The sequence below is a fragment of the Gopherus flavomarginatus genome, chromosome 1 (genome assembly GCF_025201925.1).
Source record: "Gopherus flavomarginatus isolate rGopFla2 chromosome 1, rGopFla2.mat.asm, whole genome shotgun sequence".
Taxonomy (NCBI): Eukaryota; Metazoa; Chordata; order Testudines; family Testudinidae; genus Gopherus; species Gopherus flavomarginatus.
In genome coordinates this window covers 116,911,304-116,931,945 of record NC_066617.1, presented here as the reverse complement: position 1 = coordinate 116,931,945, position 20,642 = coordinate 116,911,304, and the positions used below count along the sequence as shown (strand labels likewise).

At 43.5% G+C, this 20,642-nt stretch overlaps 1 protein-coding gene across 13 annotated transcripts in view; it reads right to left on the bottom strand.

The window, feature by feature from the left end:
• ERC1 (ELKS/RAB6-interacting/CAST family member 1) overlaps positions 1-20,642 on the bottom strand; it is a 604,755-nt gene that overhangs the window by 403,447 nt on the left and 180,666 nt on the right. For all 13 annotated transcript variants that reach the window (XM_050918047.1, XM_050918052.1, XM_050918028.1 and 10 more), the window contains one exon: positions 8,321-8,488. In XM_050918047.1, the coding sequence (XP_050774004.1) occupies positions 8,321-8,488 (168 nt within the window). The remainder of the gene's footprint in view (positions 1-8,320; positions 8,489-20,642) is intronic.

Genomic DNA, 20,642 nt, shown 5'->3' with positions numbered 1-20,642 from the left:
CGGTCCTCGTTGGTGATGACGATGTCCAGTCGCAGCTGGCTGTTGGTTCTGGTAATGGCAGAGTTCACAGCTACCTTCCCCACAGGTTGTCGGATGGCTCTGACCAGGTGATCTTGGATGGCATTGTGCTGCAGCTGCCAGGCTCTGGAATGGGGCATGCGGCTATACAAGATGGTGGGGTAATGTCTTGCTGGCGTTGGCGGACAGCTCTGTTCAGTGGGACGCAGTTGAGCCGGGCCCGGTGCATGAACCTCCAGCCGGCAAAATTGGGTGAAACTGCCTCCGGAGAGGAAGTGGTCGCTGGTGTTCCACTTGCGTGTCACCTCGAAGGCCTTGCCCTGGTTCGACTTCTGTTTCAGGTTTTCCACGTACTGGCAGCGGATGGCATCCTTCAGGGTCCTCTCCAGCTTGGTTCTGGTTCTCAGAGTGATGATGGTGCACTCCGTGTTCTTTACCTGGGGCACCATGACTCCCATCTCCTGGCATTCCTTGCATTACTACTACTAAAGCATCCATAAATCTTTGTTTCCCGTACAGAACAAAAATATATGAATATATACAACTTATTACTTCTGTAGCACTTTTCACATGAGAACCTCAAAGCACTTTTCAAACATTAGGCCTCAACACATCCTGCGAAATAGGTAAGTACATTAAATGTGTATTACAGGTTGTTAAAGTAACTTTTCCAAGTTAACATAAGGAGTAGTGGCAAAGCTGAGTGAGAGCAGAACTCAAATCCAAGTCACAGACATGCTGCCTAATTACTGAACAACAGTCCCTATCCATGTTAACAGGATATAAGTGTTGCATTTGTACAGTTCCATAATTTCAGTCTTTCCAAGCATAACAAGTGGGACCTCACTCCACCTTGCTTGTTTGTGTAAAATATGCAGGTCACATTGTCCATCATGACGCTGACGTGGCAGTGTGCGATCAGTGGGAGAAAGTGTCGGCAGGCACTGCAGATCACTCACAGCTCTAGGAGGTTGATATGTAGGGTAGGTTCAGTTAAGGACCACCTGCCCTGCCCCATTTGAGCGTGAAGGTGTGCTCCCCAACTGATGAAGGAGGCCTCAGTGGTTAGAATCATGGTAGGTCACAGTTACAGGAAAGGAATGCCAATACAGATGTTATTGGGCTGTGCCAACCAGAGTAGTGAGTCCTTTACTCTCATTGGCTTGGATATGCGTTTGTGCAGGCTGTGCCTGTGAGGGACATATATTGTATGTTGCCACACTTGAACGCATCACATGCACAGCTGTGTGTTTACCATGAATGTGGCTACTGCCATGAATGTGGCTGCTGCTATGTGGCTGACTAGCTGGGAGACACGTTCTGGTGGAGATCTGGGGGCAGGCTTTTACCTTGGATACAAGGTCAACAATAGCCAAAAATCTGTAAGGTTGAAAGAAGGCTTTGGCTTATATGGCGTTGCACTGGCATTAAAGTAGATTTCTCCAAGGTCACACAAAGGCCTAGCTCCGTAAAGAGGTTCATTGTCACCTTGAAGGTGTGAAGAGCAGCGGTTTCAGAGGGGACTTTGAGCAGACAGTTGTCTAAGAACAAAAAGATGGTGATGTCCTGTTTGCAGAGGTAGGCAATGACTACCACAGGACCTTCAAGAACACATGAGGGGCCACTGAAGTGGTAGTGCCTTGTACTATAGTGGTCAGTGCCCATGGTGAACCAGATAAAACATCTGTGATCAGGGGATATAGTAATAAGGAAATAAACACCTTTGAGATCAAGGGCTGAGAACCAGTCCCCCTATTCCAGTGCCAGGATAATGCTGGAGAGGGTAACCATCTTGAAGGGTTCCAGTTTGATGAACTTGCTGAGGTTTCAAAAGTCCAGGATTGGCCACCACCCACCCGATTTCTTCTGGATCAGAAAATAAAGCCAGTAGAAACCCCGTCCTCTGTGTTGGGAAGGGACAAGTTCTATGGCTCACAGTTGCAGAATGAGTTCGTGAGAAAGGTCCCTGAAGAAAGACAGGGAGGGAGGGTGGTGGGGTAGCATGGATAGGAAAGGGGTTTTTTTATCTTGTTTTAGCTCTATCCATGTTATCCCAATATGGAACACAATCAGGTCCTCTGAAGGGAAACTGGCAGAAGAAAAAGTTTTCCCATTGTGCAGTGCTTCTAGATTTGCTTCTGTGGGTATTAGATGTCATCAGCAGCCTCTGTCCACTTCTGGTGGCAGTGAAGTGGAATTGATGACATATTGGATGAACTTGGTTGAACTAGGTGTCGTACAAGCATGTATAGTTTGTTCAACTTTTATTAAATGCTTCTCCCTCCCACCCATTCCATTTCCCCCACACACACACCCCTACCTGCCTCTCCCTTTGGAGATCAGAATGGGGCTGAGTGCTTGTTTTGCAGCGGGGAGTAGAGGAACAAAATCTTGGAAATATGGACATTTTCATTACAGAGGAGTCTTAGTTTGCACAGAAAAAAACGATGACTGGACAATATTTAAATTTGGAAATAATACCTGGAAACTAAGGGTCTTACAGTTGAAAGAATCTGATTATTATTATAAGTAGTAGTAGTAGCAGTAGCAATACTGCAGCACTAAGGAGACCTGGTTATGGACCAGGACCCTATTGTGCTAGCCATGGCTTATGTAAAAAATCCTTTAAGCAAAGTGATATGCTGTCTGTTAAAATTAAGAAATATCATCTCTAGCAGTAAAGTTGTCATAGCCAAGATGTTTTAGGGTAAATTATGCTCTTAAAGAATGCTACTGTCAAGCATCTGTGGCCCAAAATTTTATCTGTTTTAAAACTGTTGGAGGAAATCCTGTGATTCTAAATAATTATTCTAGATATTTGATCTTTTGTTCAGGTAACTAAAGAAATAGTTGTTTTGGAGATTCACAAAAATCTTTACTGTGCTCTACCTACTCTCTTTGCAGCAAAAGCTATCTAAATCCTTCTGAAGTTGTTGGATACATGCCTGGACTGGTTGGCATAAACAAATGTGTAGTGGGTTTTGTGCACTACTAAGATCACTGCTGAGACTGGTATATAAAAGATGCAAACAAGAAACAATGCCTTCCAGTAATTCGAAAGAGGGATAGTGCTGTTTACTAACTGGCTAATGATAAAATCAAAAAAGATTAATTTTAATTCAGCACTTTTATGAGAGCTATAAATAATGCAGAATTTAAATAAATGAAAAAGTCCATTGGCATCACCACTTATGTTGATATGCAACAAAATGTGATGTCTTAGATTGTATTAGGCAAACCTAATCTAGCTCACATTTCAAGTACTAGAACTGCTCCACTTTGGAATTCTTACAATTACAATATTTTTAAGACAGCACCTTTATTTAATGCAATTTGAAAAGATAATATAAAATATAAGGAATATGGAGCGTGGGAAAGTGATGCACAGCTCTCTCTCCCTCTTTCACTGGCAGAAAATTAGTTTAACAGAGCAATCAGTACCTTTGAAGGAGCCTTGTGTTTTCCTTTTCAATGAAAATAAATCTAGCAGAACAGCTTATACAGTATGTTGGTTAGGGTCCACAGAAGGAGAGAATGATGTGGAGAGGATGGGCAGGGTATCACTACCATTCACTCATCATTCAGTATCATCCTCCTTGCTACATTGGTCTTGGAAGGTAGATGGGATCAGGAGGAAATAGAAAATTTTCAATACCAGATAATCAAAGCAGTCTGAAAGAACCACTTCTGAGACTACAGACACGTGGCTATTACTGTGAGACTGTAAAGTATAGTACCATGACAAACCTGTGTTTTTGAGTGAAGGTTGTATTTTGTCTCTTAGGGAGTTTATACCACGCTCTGCAGCAGTTTGTTGTGCAAAGTAGCTGCCTCATGACAAAATATAAGTGCATTTTCGGAACATGGCAGTTTTTTGAGGCAACTCCCCAGAGAGAATCTGATATAATCCTATTGTGTATTTAAGAAGAAACTCAGATGCAGACTGGCTCTGCTGATGATGTCATTTTAAGTGAGTTGCAGACACCACTGATTTGGTCAGCTGAAAGTACCTTTTTGTGTGCACTTGCACACACATCACACATCATTTAAAATCTTATTATGTCTACTTTAAGATGAAGTATGATGTGGAGCTATGTAGTGGTGCTGTTATCATAGAAATAGAGATAAACAATGACACAATCAACATGTTAAAATAACCAGTTTGAAATATTTGCATTCATTTCTGTTAGGTTATTGACTCTCTGTGTATTATTTAAAGACATAAAATTGGATTACTTTGCATCTCAACAACAATCTAAAAGGTAAAACAAAATCTAATAATTCTGTACATGTATCACTGAGCTGGTGACATTTCTAGTCAACATCATTATCTTTTCACTATTATGATCTCTGTTGAGAGTGCGTAGGTTATCACAGTCTTCATTAGATTGGCATGTACACAGTTCTATATGGGGAAGATTGTTCTGACTACAGACACAGTTGCTTATGCAGCGACCCCTACCGATGCAGGTACAAACAAGGTCTGGTAGAAGCTCAGATGCCATGGGGCCCTTGAAGAATACAGGAAGTACTTCATCATCCATGTTTTTCTATCCATGTTGCAATGGTGATCCAATATCTGATTTACATATGTGCAAAGACATCCAAATCTTTGTTTGCCAAGGTGTTCTTTTGACTGCTCTTCAAAACTGTCCTCATGTGGTGTGAGTTTGGCCAGGCACTCGTCCTTTTTGATGGATATACATAGGCACAAGCAATTTGGGTCTCTGTTGGTCTCCTTTTGTTTCTTGTGCTGGTCATACAGCACTGCTACTGACTCCCTTGCTGCAGAAATTGCAGCTTATCTGTCACACTCTCCCAATTTGGCTAGCTCTGAGAAGCGGTAAGCGTCCTTTGTTTTCACGATATTAAACAGAGATTTTTCTCCCCCAATACCAAGTAAGGATGATGGAGTCCTATCCTGTTAATGCATGTGCAGCGGGAAATATGTTGTAGAAGTCAGGAGGGAGTGCATCACAAATTGCAGGCACAGGTATGAAGCGATGCTTGCCAGTTGTGCTGCTGCTGATGCCTGTTGCAATCCACAAGGTATTTATGTACCATTTTTGGAAAGTAATGAACAGCAAGGGCCAAAACATCTGTAGCAGGTGACATAATTACTATGGTTCTTCTTCAAGCAATGTCCGTATGGGTGCTCCACTACATATGTATGACAGCGTCCCTTGTGCCTGGGATTGGAGATCTTCATCAGTGCTTGTTGGGCCACACATGCACACCCTTCCTGTCTCACAGTGTGAGCAGGATGTGTATATATAGCACTGTGTGGACTGACCGCTCCCCAGTTGCTTCTCTATCGTCTTTGGTCTGGAACGGAATCCACAGCAGAGCCTGCTTCTTCTGTTCCCTCAGTAGAAGGTGCCTTATCTGACAGTTGTAATGTAGTTAGAGGGAAGAAGAAGAAGAAGAAATACTATCAACTCCCCCTTTTTGTTTGTTTTGTTTTCACTTAAGCTATAAATAATGATAAAGTTAAAGTTTGCATTTCCCTGCTTCCTACCCTTCCAACGGAAAGCCTTTTCCCCTCACCTTTATGCCTGGATCTCCTGGGTTTAAGAAGGGCATCTCTTCTGGGGCAGCCTTCCCAGTAACATCCAGCTACCTGCAGTGCATTCCCTATCTGGAAGAGGGGCACGTACCACAAAAGTGTTTCCACCGTCATGACTTGACTGCCAGTGACAGAAAAGACCAGAATATTCACTTGCGCCTTCTCCTCATGGAGAAATCACTGTGTCCAGCTTCACACCCCAGCCTGGACACTTCCCTGTTACAGCCCTCACACACAGCTAGGTTGTCTCCTGACCCCTGTTCTCCATGTCCTTCTAAAAGAAAGTCTTCTCCCTGCTCATACGTGAAGAAACAGACTTCCTTGTCACCCACTGAGATGCTGGCTGCTAGGACTTCATCTCCTGCGAGGTCGATAGTTCCAGGTCCCACCTGAGTACCTCTAGCAGTGGCGCCAACCAACGGTCCAAGGACCATACCTGGGCAGAATTACAGCCCTCAGCGCAATCTCTCAATGCTAAAGATTGAGATGCAGCACACCAGCCAAGACAACATGAAATATTAATAGCTTTACTGGCAACAGCCATTGTATCAGGAGATGTTTAAAACCATACAAGAGTCATAAGGCCTTTGATTCATTGTGTATCAAACTAGAAGATACAGATTAAATCCTACTGTGTCAAGATTGCCAGTTGTAAATGCTAGTGATGGGGTGGGGGTGCGAGGCTAGATCAAGCCAGCAAAAAAACAAACAAAAAAAACGAATAGACTGCAGATAGAAACAAAAAAGATTAAAGTTCGTACACATTTTCTATAACTGACAATTCAAACTTTCATTAAAAGATCTGACAAACAATCCTTGGGAAAACCAGAATTCTGACTTGTATAAATGAAGACAGAAAATGGATTTCAACTTCAGAAGAAATGCTAAAAAAATCTGCCACATGTTATAAATAGCGCAGGAAATAAGGATATTCACGTTAGAGGACCAAGTCCACTAACTTAAAGATTGAAGCAATCCTCATAAACCTCTGTCAAGGTGATTCCCCACTCTGGCACTTTGAGTGCAGAAGGTGGAGTTCCATAAGGATTTTAAAAATTAATACTGGCCACTCCAGGCTTGTATTAAACTCCCAAGGTTACAGCTTTTCTCTGAGCTTGGATGGGTAAATGCTGCCACCACCCAAGTGCAAAAAACCCCTTTGAGAAGACGCACACTTTGGTTTTCCTTGCTGTGGGGCACCCTCAAGCCCTTTCACCCCCACTCCAGGGAAGAGCTGAGAAAGAAAACTAAAGAAATCAGCTGTTGCCATCAGCTAATTAAACAACACATGCACAAACCTCTTAGTGACACACAAAATTAAAAACAAAAAGAAGGAAAATACATCTGGAATTTAGGCTTTTTGCTAGGTTTTAAAAAAACAATTACAAGGATTAAGCATCAAGATAGCTTCTTGAGGTCCAGTTTAAAGGTTACAAGCAAAACAAAAGCACCTTGGGTTAGCACAGAGGCGTTCACAAGCCATAAAGAAATAAAAGGTAAACCTAATTGCATCTTCCTAGACATTTCCTGATCTACTTACATATTTGGGGTTTTAAATAAGTAGTTTCTAGGTATGATCGGATGATTTTCATACCTGGTCCAAAACTTTTTATGCGTAGTTCCAGCCCTGTCTCTGCTCTCCAGGAGAACACAGACAGACAAAGGGGAAGTTTTTTCCAAATTTTAAAAAGTTCTAGCCCTTCCCATTGGCTCTTTTGGTCAGTTGCTCACTCCCTTCCTCTTACTTGTGGACTTTTTAACTCTTTACAGGTAAAGCAAGTAGAGAACAGCTACTAACAAGGATTTTATAGCTAACTGGCTGGCTGGCTGTCGATAAAAGGGAGCTGCCCCCCCCTTCATTTATCACAACCTCTATATATGGTCTAGCAACATTTTGAACAATTATTACACATCCAAGCTTCTCGGTCAAAAAGTACGACAGGGAGCTCAACCAGTATTGAGTATGATGCACTAGGGCTCATTTAAACACATGGGTCAAAGCCACTCTTGGTATAACTCCACTGAAATCAGACTCGTTTACATCTCTAAAAAGTAATAAGTTTTTAGTAAAAAGCCAAGTCCATAGTAAAAGATATGTGGCCTAAACGTTAGAACAGGGGACTGGAAGTTAGGATTCCTGGATTCTATTAATAAATAGTACTGTTTTACTATGTGACCTTGGTCAAATTGCTTAAACTCCACCTGAATTTCCCCTTTTGTACAAGGTTAGCTCTTCTCAAACTCAATATTGTCTTGAGCCCTCAAGGTTCATAGCTTAAGCCACTAAAAATCTGTTGGTCAGGTGAGAGAAACTGGTTGAGCTGGCACATAATCAATTCCTTGAACTACCAAAGTAACTACATCCTCCACCTCCCCACTGCCAATAAGGCAATGGGTTGAAAAGAATGAGTTTTCAGGGCGACATGTCCACCACACAAATGCTTCAGTCATTACAAACAGTAAGATAGAAGCAGAAGCAATATATAGGATCACTGAAAGGTTAACACTGGTTTTTTCTCTGTTTTGCTTTTGGGTTGTTTTTTAATTTCCCTTCAAAACTTTGACTAAGCTCACAAGTTTATAATGAACAATCTTCCCATTACATCAATAAATTCACCCACTAATCTCAAAAATGTAAAAAAAGGAACAAAGGGACGTTTTGGCAACCTTGGATATTTTGTATGAAGAATGAGGATATATCAGAGGACACAGAACCTTGTAGGTCTGCGAACTTACCTTCTTCTGAAGAACGTTGACCTTGCGTTCTTTCACATCCAGCATGTCCTTGAGGTCATGTATTTCTCCTGCTTGAGTCCCTTTCTCCTCAGCTATCTCCTGGATCTGCTTTGTCTTCTTATTCAGCATGGTCTCTTTTTCCTCCAGACGTAATCGTAGTGCATCCACCTGAGTTTACACATGCAGAAACAAGACTTGTTTAGACAGGAAAGGAAAGAGTTATTAGACAAGTGATACACCATTTCCACAATAAAATGAGTGGTGGCAAACCCTAGATAAGAGTCTGGTAAATAATCTCCCATTAAGACTGTGAAATCCAACAGCCTCAGCAAAGACTGTTACTAGTCAACAACGATTTATCACACTAAGAGTACTTGGAGACCTGATGCCTATATAAACATCAATATTTAATAGGGCTGTTATTAATTGCACTGTTAAACCATAATAGGATACCATTTGTTTAAATATTTGGAGATGTTTTCTACATTTTCAGATATATTGATTTCAATTACAACAGAATCCAAAGTGTACAGTGCTCACTTTACATTTATTTCTGATTACAAATATTAGCACTGTAAAAAAATAAATCTTATTTTTCAATTCATCTATTACAAATACTGTAGTGCAATCTCTATTATGAAAGTTGAACATACAAATGTAGAATTATGTACAAAAAATAACTGCATTCAAAAATAAAACAAGGTAAAACTTTAGAGCCTACAAGCCTACTCAGTCCTACTTCTTGTTCAGCCAATTGCTAAGACAAACAAGTTTGTTTACATTTACGGGAGATAATGCTGCCTGCTTCTTGTTTTGAATGTCACCTGAAAGTGAGAACAGACATTTGCATGGCACTGTTGTAGCCGTCATTGCAGACAGTTAAGTGCCAGATGCACTAAAGATTCATATGTCCCTTCATGCTTCAACCACCATTCCAGAGGACATGCATCCATGATGATGATAGGTTCTTCTCGACAACGATCAAAAGCAGAGTGGACCGACGCATGTTCATTTTGATCAGAGTCAGATGCCATCTGCAGAAAGGACAATTACCTGTTCCATAACTGGCGTTCTTCAAGATGTGTTGCTCATGTCTATTCCACAGTAGGTCTGCATGCTCGCCATGTGCACCGGTGCTGGAAGTTTTTCATTTAGCAGTACCCGTAATGAGGGAGCACCGCAGTGACTCCTGGAGTGGCACTTGTATATTGCATTATAAGGGGGACCTCGCGCTCCCCCGACCCTCGGTTCCTTCTTGCTGGACAACTCCGACAGTAGGGAAGGAGGGCAGGGTGTGGAATAGACATCAGTAACACATCTCGAAGAACGCCAGTTACGGAACAGGTAACTGTCCTTTCTTCTTCGAGTGATTGCTCATGTGTATTCCACAGTAGGTGATTCCAAGCTATACCTGTTGGAGGTGGGTAGGAGTTCACAATAGCCCGGGACGGAGTACCGCCCTGCTGAACCTGGCATCTTCCCTAGATTGGGAGACGATCGCATAATGCAAAGTGAATGTGTGAACTGAGGCTCAAGTGGCTGCCCTACAAATGTCTTGGACAGGGACATGGGCTACGTAGGCAGCTGATGAGGCCTGAGCCCTCATTGAGTGTACCCTAAAGATCGGTGGAGGGGGAATCCCTGCCAGATCATAGCACATGTGTATACATGAGGTAATCCAGCGCAAAAGACGCTGGGTGGAGATAGATTGCCCCTTCGCCCGCTCAGCCGAAGCAACAAAAAGCTGCGAGGATTTCCATAACGGTTTGGTCCGATCCAGGTAAAAGGCCAGCGCTCTACATACATCGAGCGTGTGGAGGCAGAGTTCCTTGTTGGAGGAATGGGGCTTAGGACAGAGCAGTGAGAAAGGTGCTCTGATCCATATGGAAAGCGGAGACCACCTTCAGGAGGAACGCTGGATGTGGGCGAAGCTGGACTTTATCCCTGTGGAAGACCGTATGGGGGGTTCCGAGGTCAAGGCCCTGAGTTCCGAGACATGGCAGGCTGATGTGATTGCCACAAGAAAGGCTACCTTCCCTGAGAGGTGAGACCAGGAACACATGGCCGGGGTTCAAAGGGAGGACCCGTGAGTTGGGACAAAACCAGGTTCAGGTCCCATTGCGGCACAGGGGGTCTTACGTACGGGAATGAGTGGTCAAGGCCCCTAAGGAAACGGGAGGTCACAGAATGGGAGAAGACCAAGTGCCCTTGCACCAGTGGGTGGAAGGCCGATATGGCCGCCAGGTATACCCTGACAGAGGCAGGTGCCAGTCCTTGGGTCTTAAGGGATAGGAGGTAGTCCAGGATAAGCTGGAGAGGCACAGAGGAAGGGGAGACTCTTTGCTCACTCACCCACTTGGAGAACCTGGACCACTTTGCCATGTATGTCTGGTGTGTGGATGGTTTCTTACTTTTCAGGAGGACCTACCTTACCTGCTCCGAACATCTGCCCTCCTCGTCATCTAGCCACAGAGCAACCATGCTGTCAAGTGGAGCACGGCTAGGCTGGGATAGAGGAGGTGGCCCCCCATCCTGGGAGAGGAGGTCCGGGTGAAGTGGCAGCATCCTCGGGGGGCGAGGGGGTGGCGCCAAGAGGCAAAGGAGGGTCCTGTACCAGTGTTGGCGGGCCCACGCTGGGTCTATAAGGATGACTTCCACTTTGTCTGCTTTTACTTTCTGCAGGACTTTGTTGATGAGGGGGAACGGCGGGAAAGCGTAAAGGAGTTGGCCCAACCAATGCAGGAGGAACGCATTGGAGATTGCACCCTTCCCCACTCCTCCTCTGGAGCAGAACTGGGGGCAATGCCGGTTCTGGCGGGTTGTAAAGAGGTTGATCTGGGGAACTCCCCACTCTCAGAACAGACGGTGAGCGACCACTCATACTGGAGGGAGAAAACCCTGCTGAGGCAATCCGCTTGTCTATTGCGGTCGCCCAGGAGGTGTACGGCCATTAGGGATATATCGTGGGCAATACAGAACTTCCATAGGCTCAGGGCTTCCTAGCAGAGGGCTAGGGAGTGAGTTCCACCTTGCCTGTTGATGTAGTACATGGCGGTGGTGTTGTCCGTGAGGACCCTGACCACCTGAGCTCTTTGAAATTTATGTGAAGGGACAAGTCCAGGACCGACTACGTCCCCTGAGTTTGCACATTCCCTGTGGGGGCTCCCCAACCCAGGTCCGACGCATTGGTCACCAGGTCCATAGATGAGTTGATATCCTGAAAGAGAACCCCTTGCAGCATGTTGCTTGGGTAAGACCACCATTGAAGGGAAGCCAGTATCGGGGACGGAACCATAAGAACCTTGTCTAGCACGTCCCGGGCCTGAGAGAATTGGGAGGCTAGCCAGAGTTGGAGGGGCCTCATTCGGAGCCTGGCATGGCAGACCACATACGTACATGCCATCATGTGCCCTAGAATTCGAAGGCACACCCTTGCCATTGTCACCGGAAAAGCCATGACCGAGGCGATGAGATCTCTTCGGGCTTTGAACCTGTCCAGGGGGAGAGAGGCAGTGGCCCTCAAGGAGTCCAGCAGCGCCCCAATGAACTCTATGCACTGAACTGGAACTAAGGATGATTTGGTCTAGTTCACAACTAGGCTGAGACAAGTGCATGTTGACAGGAGCAGCTTCACGTTGGTCTTTACCTCAGAAAAAGAGTCTCCCTTGAGAAGCCAGTTGTCCAGGTATGGGAAGATCTGTACCCCTTCCCGCCTGAGGCAGGCCGCTACCAGAGCCTTATATTTTGTGAAAACCCTGGGTGCCATGGATAGGCCAAATGGGAGAACCGCAAACTGGTAGTGGCCCATCTCCATTAGGCAGCGTAGAGGGTCCCCAAAACTCCCATCCGGGTGGTGACCGGGACAGTCTGGTCAGCGTCCAGGGCGGGTGTGAACTGCCGGACAACCAGTCACTGCGCGCCAAACAGTGCAGGGACTGGTCCTCGGAGCAGGAACTGCAACCCGCAGGAGAGGTTTGATGGGTCCCCAATGGGGGTTAGCCCCAGGACTGGGGACCCATAATTGGTTGCACACCTGGAACCGGGAGACTCAATGTCTTTTGTGGCCTGCATCGCCTCCGGCATCGACAGTATCCGTACCGGTGGAGATATGCGCATGGACGGCACTGGGCTACTCCGCTCAACACAAGTCGGAGGCCTTGAGCCCGGAGGGGACCATGGGCTGCCCAACGTAGGTCCAGCCTCCCTTCTTTCCTTGTCTCGCTGCGATGTAGGGCCCTTTCCCTGCTTCTTGGAGGTGGAACAGTGCTGGCTAGTAGAGTGTGTCTCATGTACCGATAGAGCAGCAGCATGAGCCGAGTCCACTCAGCGCGCCAGAGTTGGGGCCAAAACTGATTCCATCAAGAGAGCACAGAGTCTAATAGCTCTCTCCTTCGTTGTCTGTGGCTTGAATGACCTGCAGATCTTACAACGTTCGCTGATGTGAGTCTCACCCAAACAGCGGACACACTCAGCGTGCGGGTCACTCCTAGGCATAGAACAGCGACAGGAGTCGCATGACTTGAAGCCTGGGGCATGGGGCATACTCCGAGCCCACTCTAACAACTGAAGTAACAAATCCATGTATGGTACCACTAAGGACGAGTAGAAAGGCTGCAGCAGAGTTGGAGCACAAAGTTCTGACTACCTTCACTGGCGGCAAGAAGGAACTGAGGGTGGAGTGAGCGCGCGGTCCCCCTTATAGCACGATATACAGGTGCCACTCCAGAGGTCGCCGCGGTGCTCCCCCAGTATGGGTACTGCTAAGGGAAAAACTTCCAGCACCAGTGCATGGTGGCGAGCATGCACACCTACTGTGGAACACACATGAGCAATCACTCGAAGAAGGAGGTTGATTTTCTTTTTTTTGGTGGTTTGGGTTCTGTAGTTTCTGCATCAGAGTGCTGCTCTTCTAAGACTTCTGAAAGCATGCTCCACACCTCCCACCTCTCAAATTTTGAACAGCACTTCAGATTCTTAAACCTTGTGTGGAGTGCTGTAGCTATCGTTAGAAATCTCTCTTTGGTACCTTCTTTGTGTTTTGTCAAATCTGCTGTGAAAGTGTTCTTAAACAAACATGTGCTGGGTCATCATCCAAGACTGTTATAACATGAAATATATGGTAGAATGCACGTAAAACAGAACAGGAGACATATTTCTCCACTCAATGAGTTCACACATTTAATTACCACATTTTTTTTTTTACGCGCATCATCAGCTTGGAAGCATGTGCTCTGGAATGGAGGCTGAAGCATGAAGGGGCATATGAATGCTTAGCATATCTGGTACCTAAATATCTTGCAATGCTGGCTACAAACGTGCCATGCAAACGCCTGTTCTCACTTTCAGGTGACATTGTAAATAAGAAGTAGGCAGCATTATCCCCCGTAAATGTAAACAAACTTGTTTGTCTTAGCAATGCTGAACAAGTAGGACTGAGCGGGCTTGTAGTGAGTGCAGTATGTAACAAAAAAACCAAACAAACTACATTTGTAAGTTACACTTCCACGATAAAGAGATTGCATTACAGTACTTGTATGAGGTGAACTGAAAAATAATATTTCTTCTATCGGTTTTACAGTGCAAATATTTGTAATAAAAAATAATATAAAGTAAGCAATGTACACTTCGTATTCTGTGTAGTAATAGAAATCAATATATTTGAAAATGTAGAAAAACATCCAAAAATATTTAATAAATTTCATTTGATATTCTATTGTTTAGAAGTGTGATGAATTGTGATTAATTTTTGAGTTAATTGCATGAATTAACTGCGATTAATCGACAGCCTTTATATTTAAATATCAAAACATAACCACAAATTTTAATCCCACATGGCATATGGTTATTGGATTTTATATGTATACTATGAGATATTCACTTAAAATATCTGATCTCTCTCTCTCTGTAAGTCATAAAACCGTAGGTTAAGCAATATTTTGTTCAAGGTAGGGAAAAATAAATGACTGAAAATTTAAATTTCTGAAGTTCTAGAAAATTTGAATATACCAGAATACCTAGTGCTTGCCTAAAAAGAAATTAAAAACCCCAGTTCTTACAAAACCAAAAAGTTTAAAAAAATAAATAAATGAGAACTGCAGAAGACAGGATTTTCCATTGTAGATCAGGACAGTTGTTTTTCACTGGTCACTGATGGTGGCCATTACCAAGTACTCCAGAACAGCAGCAACAATTTTATCCCTCCAATGAGATATACCATTGTGCAATGCAATACTGTACACGGGGATCATTTTGCCCTATAATATGAGATTTGACACAATCTGCGGTATGTGACTCTCTTCAGTAAATCCACAGGTTGACTGTGTAATAAGTAATATATACATTTCTTTTTTACCACATCTTTTAGACATATCCCTTCTACATTTACCAGACATTCATCTGACATCATAATCTTATATTAGTATTTCAGAATTTTCCCACCATGTAGATGCCATTATTATGTTTTCTTCTTGGTAGTGGATGTTCTCACAATTTTAAGAAAAATTTCCCTCATTTCAAACATTCCCAAAATACAGAGATACTAATGTTAAGTAACAGTACTAAGTGGGCTGCTGAATGTTCAATCATCTGCAGTTACACTACACTGTATTAGTTGAGCCTGGAGGTAATATAAGCACGGATCTCTGACTACTGCACATCACTATGTGAAAAGAGGGGAAACAATCTTATGGTTACCTGAAGATTTCCAAAAGTGTTTCTGGTTTAAACAGCTGCTGAAGTGTCAAAGATGGGCAGCAAGTCCCTTGGACCTCAATACCATGCAGCACCTTAATAAAAGAGGGTCTTTCTGCAGGACATATCTTTATGCTGAAGATGAAGGGGGGAAAGGACCACATTCCAGAACTTTGTGGGCCATCATTTGGCAATAAAATGATGGCTCACACTTTGACCTCCCATGGTGTCACCCAAAGGAAAAATAAGTTAGGGAACTTCCATGGCATTCACAAAGAGTTGTAAACTGACAAGCCTCTGTTTTTCCCTCTACTTCTCTTCTCCACCTATTAAACTAGACAGAGCACACAAGGCAAACAAAAACAAACAAAAAAGGGCGGGGGCAGGAGAAGGAAGCAGACTTTTGAATATACATGCAATCTGAAGAAAAAAGCCACCATAGAGCAAAGAACACTCTCAAAGACCATTGTGGAATATGAAATCTGACAACACCAGGTTGCTCAAGATACCAAATCTGACGAAGTGGGTATTCACCCACGAAAGCTCATGCTCCAAAACGTCTGTTAGTCTATAAGGTGCCACAGGATTCTTTGCTGCTTTTACAGATTCAGACTAACACGGCTACCCCTCTGATACAAGATACCAAATGAAACCCACTGACCCTTATCCACTTGGCATTCAGGCAGAGTTCAAACCAGGCAGCTTGGCTGTTAATCCTATTTGACAGTGTCAGATTTGGTTCCCATTAGCTGAATCCATTACAGGATATCAGTCACGGTTAGTAAGTAGGGTGCTTATTGAATCCCTTGCCCCTTCTGCACAGCTCAGGCTGACAGAGACATGAAGTAAAAAGAAAACGTGGACAAACTACAAATGAGGAAAAATTAAACAAATAGAAAGTTAGACTTTGTGTATGTCAGTCCAATTTCCTTAATTTCTTTCTCCTAACTGGAAACACTCATCAAAGCCACAGCATCTATAGTATAACTCTCAAAGAAAACCCTTCACTGTTTTGTCTGGTCTCTATTATATGGAACACTGAGCCCTCCTCTGTGAGGAAAAAGTAGCTCAGGTCTTCAAGTCAGCACTGCAATCCCGGCTGCCTGTACTCCTGGAGTCTTCCTGCTCACTTCAAATCATTAAGATCGCATTCCTAATTTCTTATCCATTATGTAAGACTACTGTGTGTGTGAGGGAGGGAGAGGAGACAACAAAATATACTGTGAATGAATACCAATGTGATGTGTACCATATAAATACCATAGATAAAGTAGTTATTTTTGTAAGAAAAAATTCAACAGGCAGATCCAAGTGACTGAAGATTGTTTTTGAATCTCATAAGCCACAGTTTTTGCTACTTTCACTAGCTCCCAGTGTTCAGCCTGTGTAAACAGATCAAATACATTGTTTCAGAATCTTCTAATCCTCAGGTTAACAGCCTTCATTCATTCTTGAGGAAAAACTAAAAATTTCCCTCATAACCAATGCCACATGCCCCCCAAACGGTTGTTATATAGCAAATGAGACACCCCACTTACACAAATCCACTGAAGTGAAGTACTAAGTAAAGGTTCCTCCTCAGAAGACCTTCCATCTTCTGATTGATTGACCCCTTTGAACTCTATATTGGCTTATGCTTCGGAGTAAATTGAACTCCTTGGTTTATTTTGTGTGAGGTCCCTGCTTAGAGAACCACAGAAAACACTTTCAGGAAAAATCCTCAAAGGCTGGCAAGACACACAGTTATCACCCTACCACTGTTCTTGGCAGAATGATCCACTTGTTTATTCACACCAGCTCAGTTTATGGATGGCATCCACCCAGCCTGCCAAGAATTGAGGTCTGTGGCAGCCAGGTGATGCCAACTTCAACAAAGTCAGTGCAAGGCTTCTTCTGCACACACAGAAATGGCTGTGAAAGCAGCCACTGGGGTTTTGCCATCCCTAGCCTGATTTCTGCACCTTATGCAGTATGAGCTTAACCGAAGGGTAACCTGCCTATTTGCATATTAAAAGACAGTCATGTCTTTAATTACATAATAGTGCAGAGGTCCCTCAAGCGTGGGGCGTGCCCCTCTAGAGGGGTGTAGAGGACCACTCGGGGAGGGTCGTGGCAGGGCACAGGCCAGCCCCCACTGGGGCAGAGAGGGCCACCCCGGCCCTCCTTACCCCAAGCTCTGCTCCGGTCCTGCCCCCAGCCACATCCCTGGCCCAGTCCCCAACCTCAGCGTGGCTCCACTCCCAGCCACACGCCAGCCCCCAGCCTCAGCCGCTGGCCCTGTTCCCAGCCCGCAGCCTTGGCCGCTGGCTCTGTTCCCAATCCAGAGAGAAGGTTGGGGGCGAGGTCGGGAGCAGAGCCACACGGCTGCCAGCCCCCACTGCAGCCTAGCTGCGGCTCTGCCCCTGTCCCCAGCCTCAGCCCCATTCCCGGCCACAGAACCACCCCAAGCTGCAGCCCCAGCCTTGGCCCCCTTACTCCTGTCCACATCCCTCCCCTCCGGAGCTGCAGTACCACTCCTGGCCCAACCTTTGTGGGGGAAGTGCGAGGAGGGTGCAGATGAGGTAAGTGGGGGCGCAACTCTCAAAAGTTTGGGGCCTGCTGCACTAATGGTATGGCATGCAAAATACTAATGGAGAGATAGGGTGGTTTCTGGCCCTTATATGATTACATGCTTTCCAACCTTTCTGCATTAATCATCTAACTTCCAAGGGCACAAGAGTATCTCAGATAGGTCAGTTGCCAGTATGCACCTTCAAACTTCACTTAGTCTCTTGACTAGAAACGCGCATAGCCGGAACAACAGACTTCAAAATCCTCTCTTCAACAGGGTATTACCAACTCTCCCCAGATGTCTGCGCACACACAATTAACCTGTTGAAGACTGATGCCTATCTTGTTATAAGTCAGTTTGTTTGTTTTGTTCAATACCTGTGTTTTGAGGAAATTTTACACAGTGGCAGGATGCAGTGCTGTGTATCTCACTACCTAGTATGGATAGTCATATACAAAACAAGAAAGAGCACTGATTCTGAAATGTCTTCTATAAGAAGTTGGAATTAAAATACCCATAGCTCCACCAACGCTTGTACGCCTGTGCTTACGTCGTCTTCTGCTGGGAAAGAATATAAACAGAAAAAATGCAAGACATGACAGAACATTTATATGAATAGCGGGGGAAGAGTTTTGGTAAACTGTTTTTTTCTGATAATCTGTAGGTAGGTTGAAGGCTTGATCATGAGACTATTACTCGGTTATAAATTTGGGGAAAACTGATAAAGTTTTCAAATGCACCTAAGTGACTTAAGAACATAAGTTACATTTTCAAAAGTGACATAGGCACTTCAGAGTCTAAAGCAGGGGTCAGCAATCTTTCAGAAATGGTGTGTCGAGTCTTCATTTATTCACTCTAATTTAAGGTTTCGCATGCCACTAATACATTTTAACGTTTTAGAAGATCTCTTTCTCTAAGTCTGTAATATATAACTAAACTATTGTTGTATGTAAAGTAAATAAGGTTTTTAAAATGTTTAAGAAGCTTCATTTAAAATTAAATTAAAATGCAGAGCCCCCAGGACCGGGGGCCAGGACCCAGGCTGCGTGAGTGCCACTGAAAAATCAGCTCAAGTGCTGCCTTTGGCCCGTGTGCCATAGGTTGCCTACGCCTGGTCTAAGGCTATGTCTACAGTGCGCACCTTACAATGACCTGGCTGTGCCGCTGTGGCCACACCATTGTAAGGTAAGCAGTGTAGCCGCTCTTTGCTGCTTGGAGAGAGCTCTCCCAGCCACAAAATAAAATCACTTCCAATAAGGGGCAGTAGCTACGGCAGCAGGAGCACAGCTCCCACTGACAACACTCTGTCTGCATCGGAGCTTTTCATCATTAACATTTTTGTCTCTCGAAGGAGGTGTGGGTTTTTTACATCCCTGAGCGACAAAAGTTTTAGCAACGAAAGTGCCAGTGTAGACAAAGCCTAAGTGTCATTGAAGGTTAATGGGACTTAGGCTCCTAAATATTTAAGCTCTATTGAAAATTTTATGCAATGTTATCTTTGTTGTATAGTAATGATCAGTATCTCTTCATGAAACTGGTATTTTGTAATCATATTTAAGAAACAGTGTACAAGGTCTTCACTAGAAATTAAGCCACATTTGACATGTGATATTAAATGACTCTCCCCTCACCTCTTCAAACCAGAGTTGAATATAGGTTAGTCACTTGTGCAGATAGGGCCAAATTCTGATCAACACTCAACGCAGAAAAGTGTGAACAGCTCTTATCAATCTCTAACCAAGCCCTATGGCTTATCTACAATAGCAAAATGCTAAATTATCCTTCTTTACTGGTACAGCTCCATTGGTAATAATGAAAAAAGTTCTAGTGTACACAAGGCACCAACACTTACCATTGTAATGTCTAGTCCTGCTTCACTAGAATTTGCTGACACCAGTGGAGCAATTAAAGTGTCAAATTAAGTGTCTAGCTTTTGTTCATGTAGATGCACCCTAACTGGTTCTAACAAGGGCTAACTATTCATTTTTCATTACGTGTTGAACACAATTTGCTCTTGCTTATGCCAGCAGTCAGAGTTCGAAGATGATTGAGGGTTGTTTGGAGGGGAAAAGCAAGCTGTATTTAGCTTCTAGAGTCAAACACACTACTTCTATTCTGCTGTAGAAAAGGCCCGCTGAAGCATGAAACTGCTAAATGAAACTATATTTGAAAACTTATCAAAGCAATGTCTGGTTACTCTGTTTTAGCATCTTTCAAATAAATCATTATTAAACATACTTTTTGCGAGAGGTGTGCGAAACTATCTCCCCAGCCAACACAGACAAAACTATGTTTGTTAACGAATTATGAACAGAATTGTAACTAGCAAGGCTTGGTGCTTCATTGCAGATAAGCAATTACTTGTGAAACAATCACGCTATCTAGATAAGCTTGGCAGAATTCAATTTTATTTTCTTACAATTTTATTAGATAATATCCATTTTATTTTAAAGCTTTTATCTGTTTATTTAAATTTTCACAGTGGTGGGATATTATGGAAGAGATGTGAGGCAATAATTACTGAATGACAGTAGATGTTGTGATTCAAAAAGTTAAGGCTTTACAACCATTAAAACATTTTGTCAACACCACATGTCAAAATATCCAAACATCCTTAAATCTAGCTCTTAAGCAGGATTCTTTTTACTTTGCCTATCTGTAAATTTCCAATTATTGACCAGAGTGGATGAAAATCAATGATTTTTTTAAAAAATAAAAATAAAAAAAATCGGATTTTATTGATTTAAATCGGATTTTTTTTTTACAAAATCCTTTTTGAGGAAAACACTTATCTAAAGATTTTAATTAGGATACATTATCGCTCAACTATCTCATCATGGAATAGGGATTATAGATTCTAATGCTATAGTATGCGACAATATATCCATGTAATGTTTAAGAAAAGTTTTGTAAATGAGTTCCAATAGTTCATGGATTAGGGACCCAATCACATGGGTTCCAGGGGCTTCTGTATAGATTATTTAGATTAATCTTTCTATCTACCCAATTGGACTCAGTGCTCAGTCTAGAAGATACCATCAGAGATGATTAGTTTTACAGTTCTCAAACTGTGGATTTATA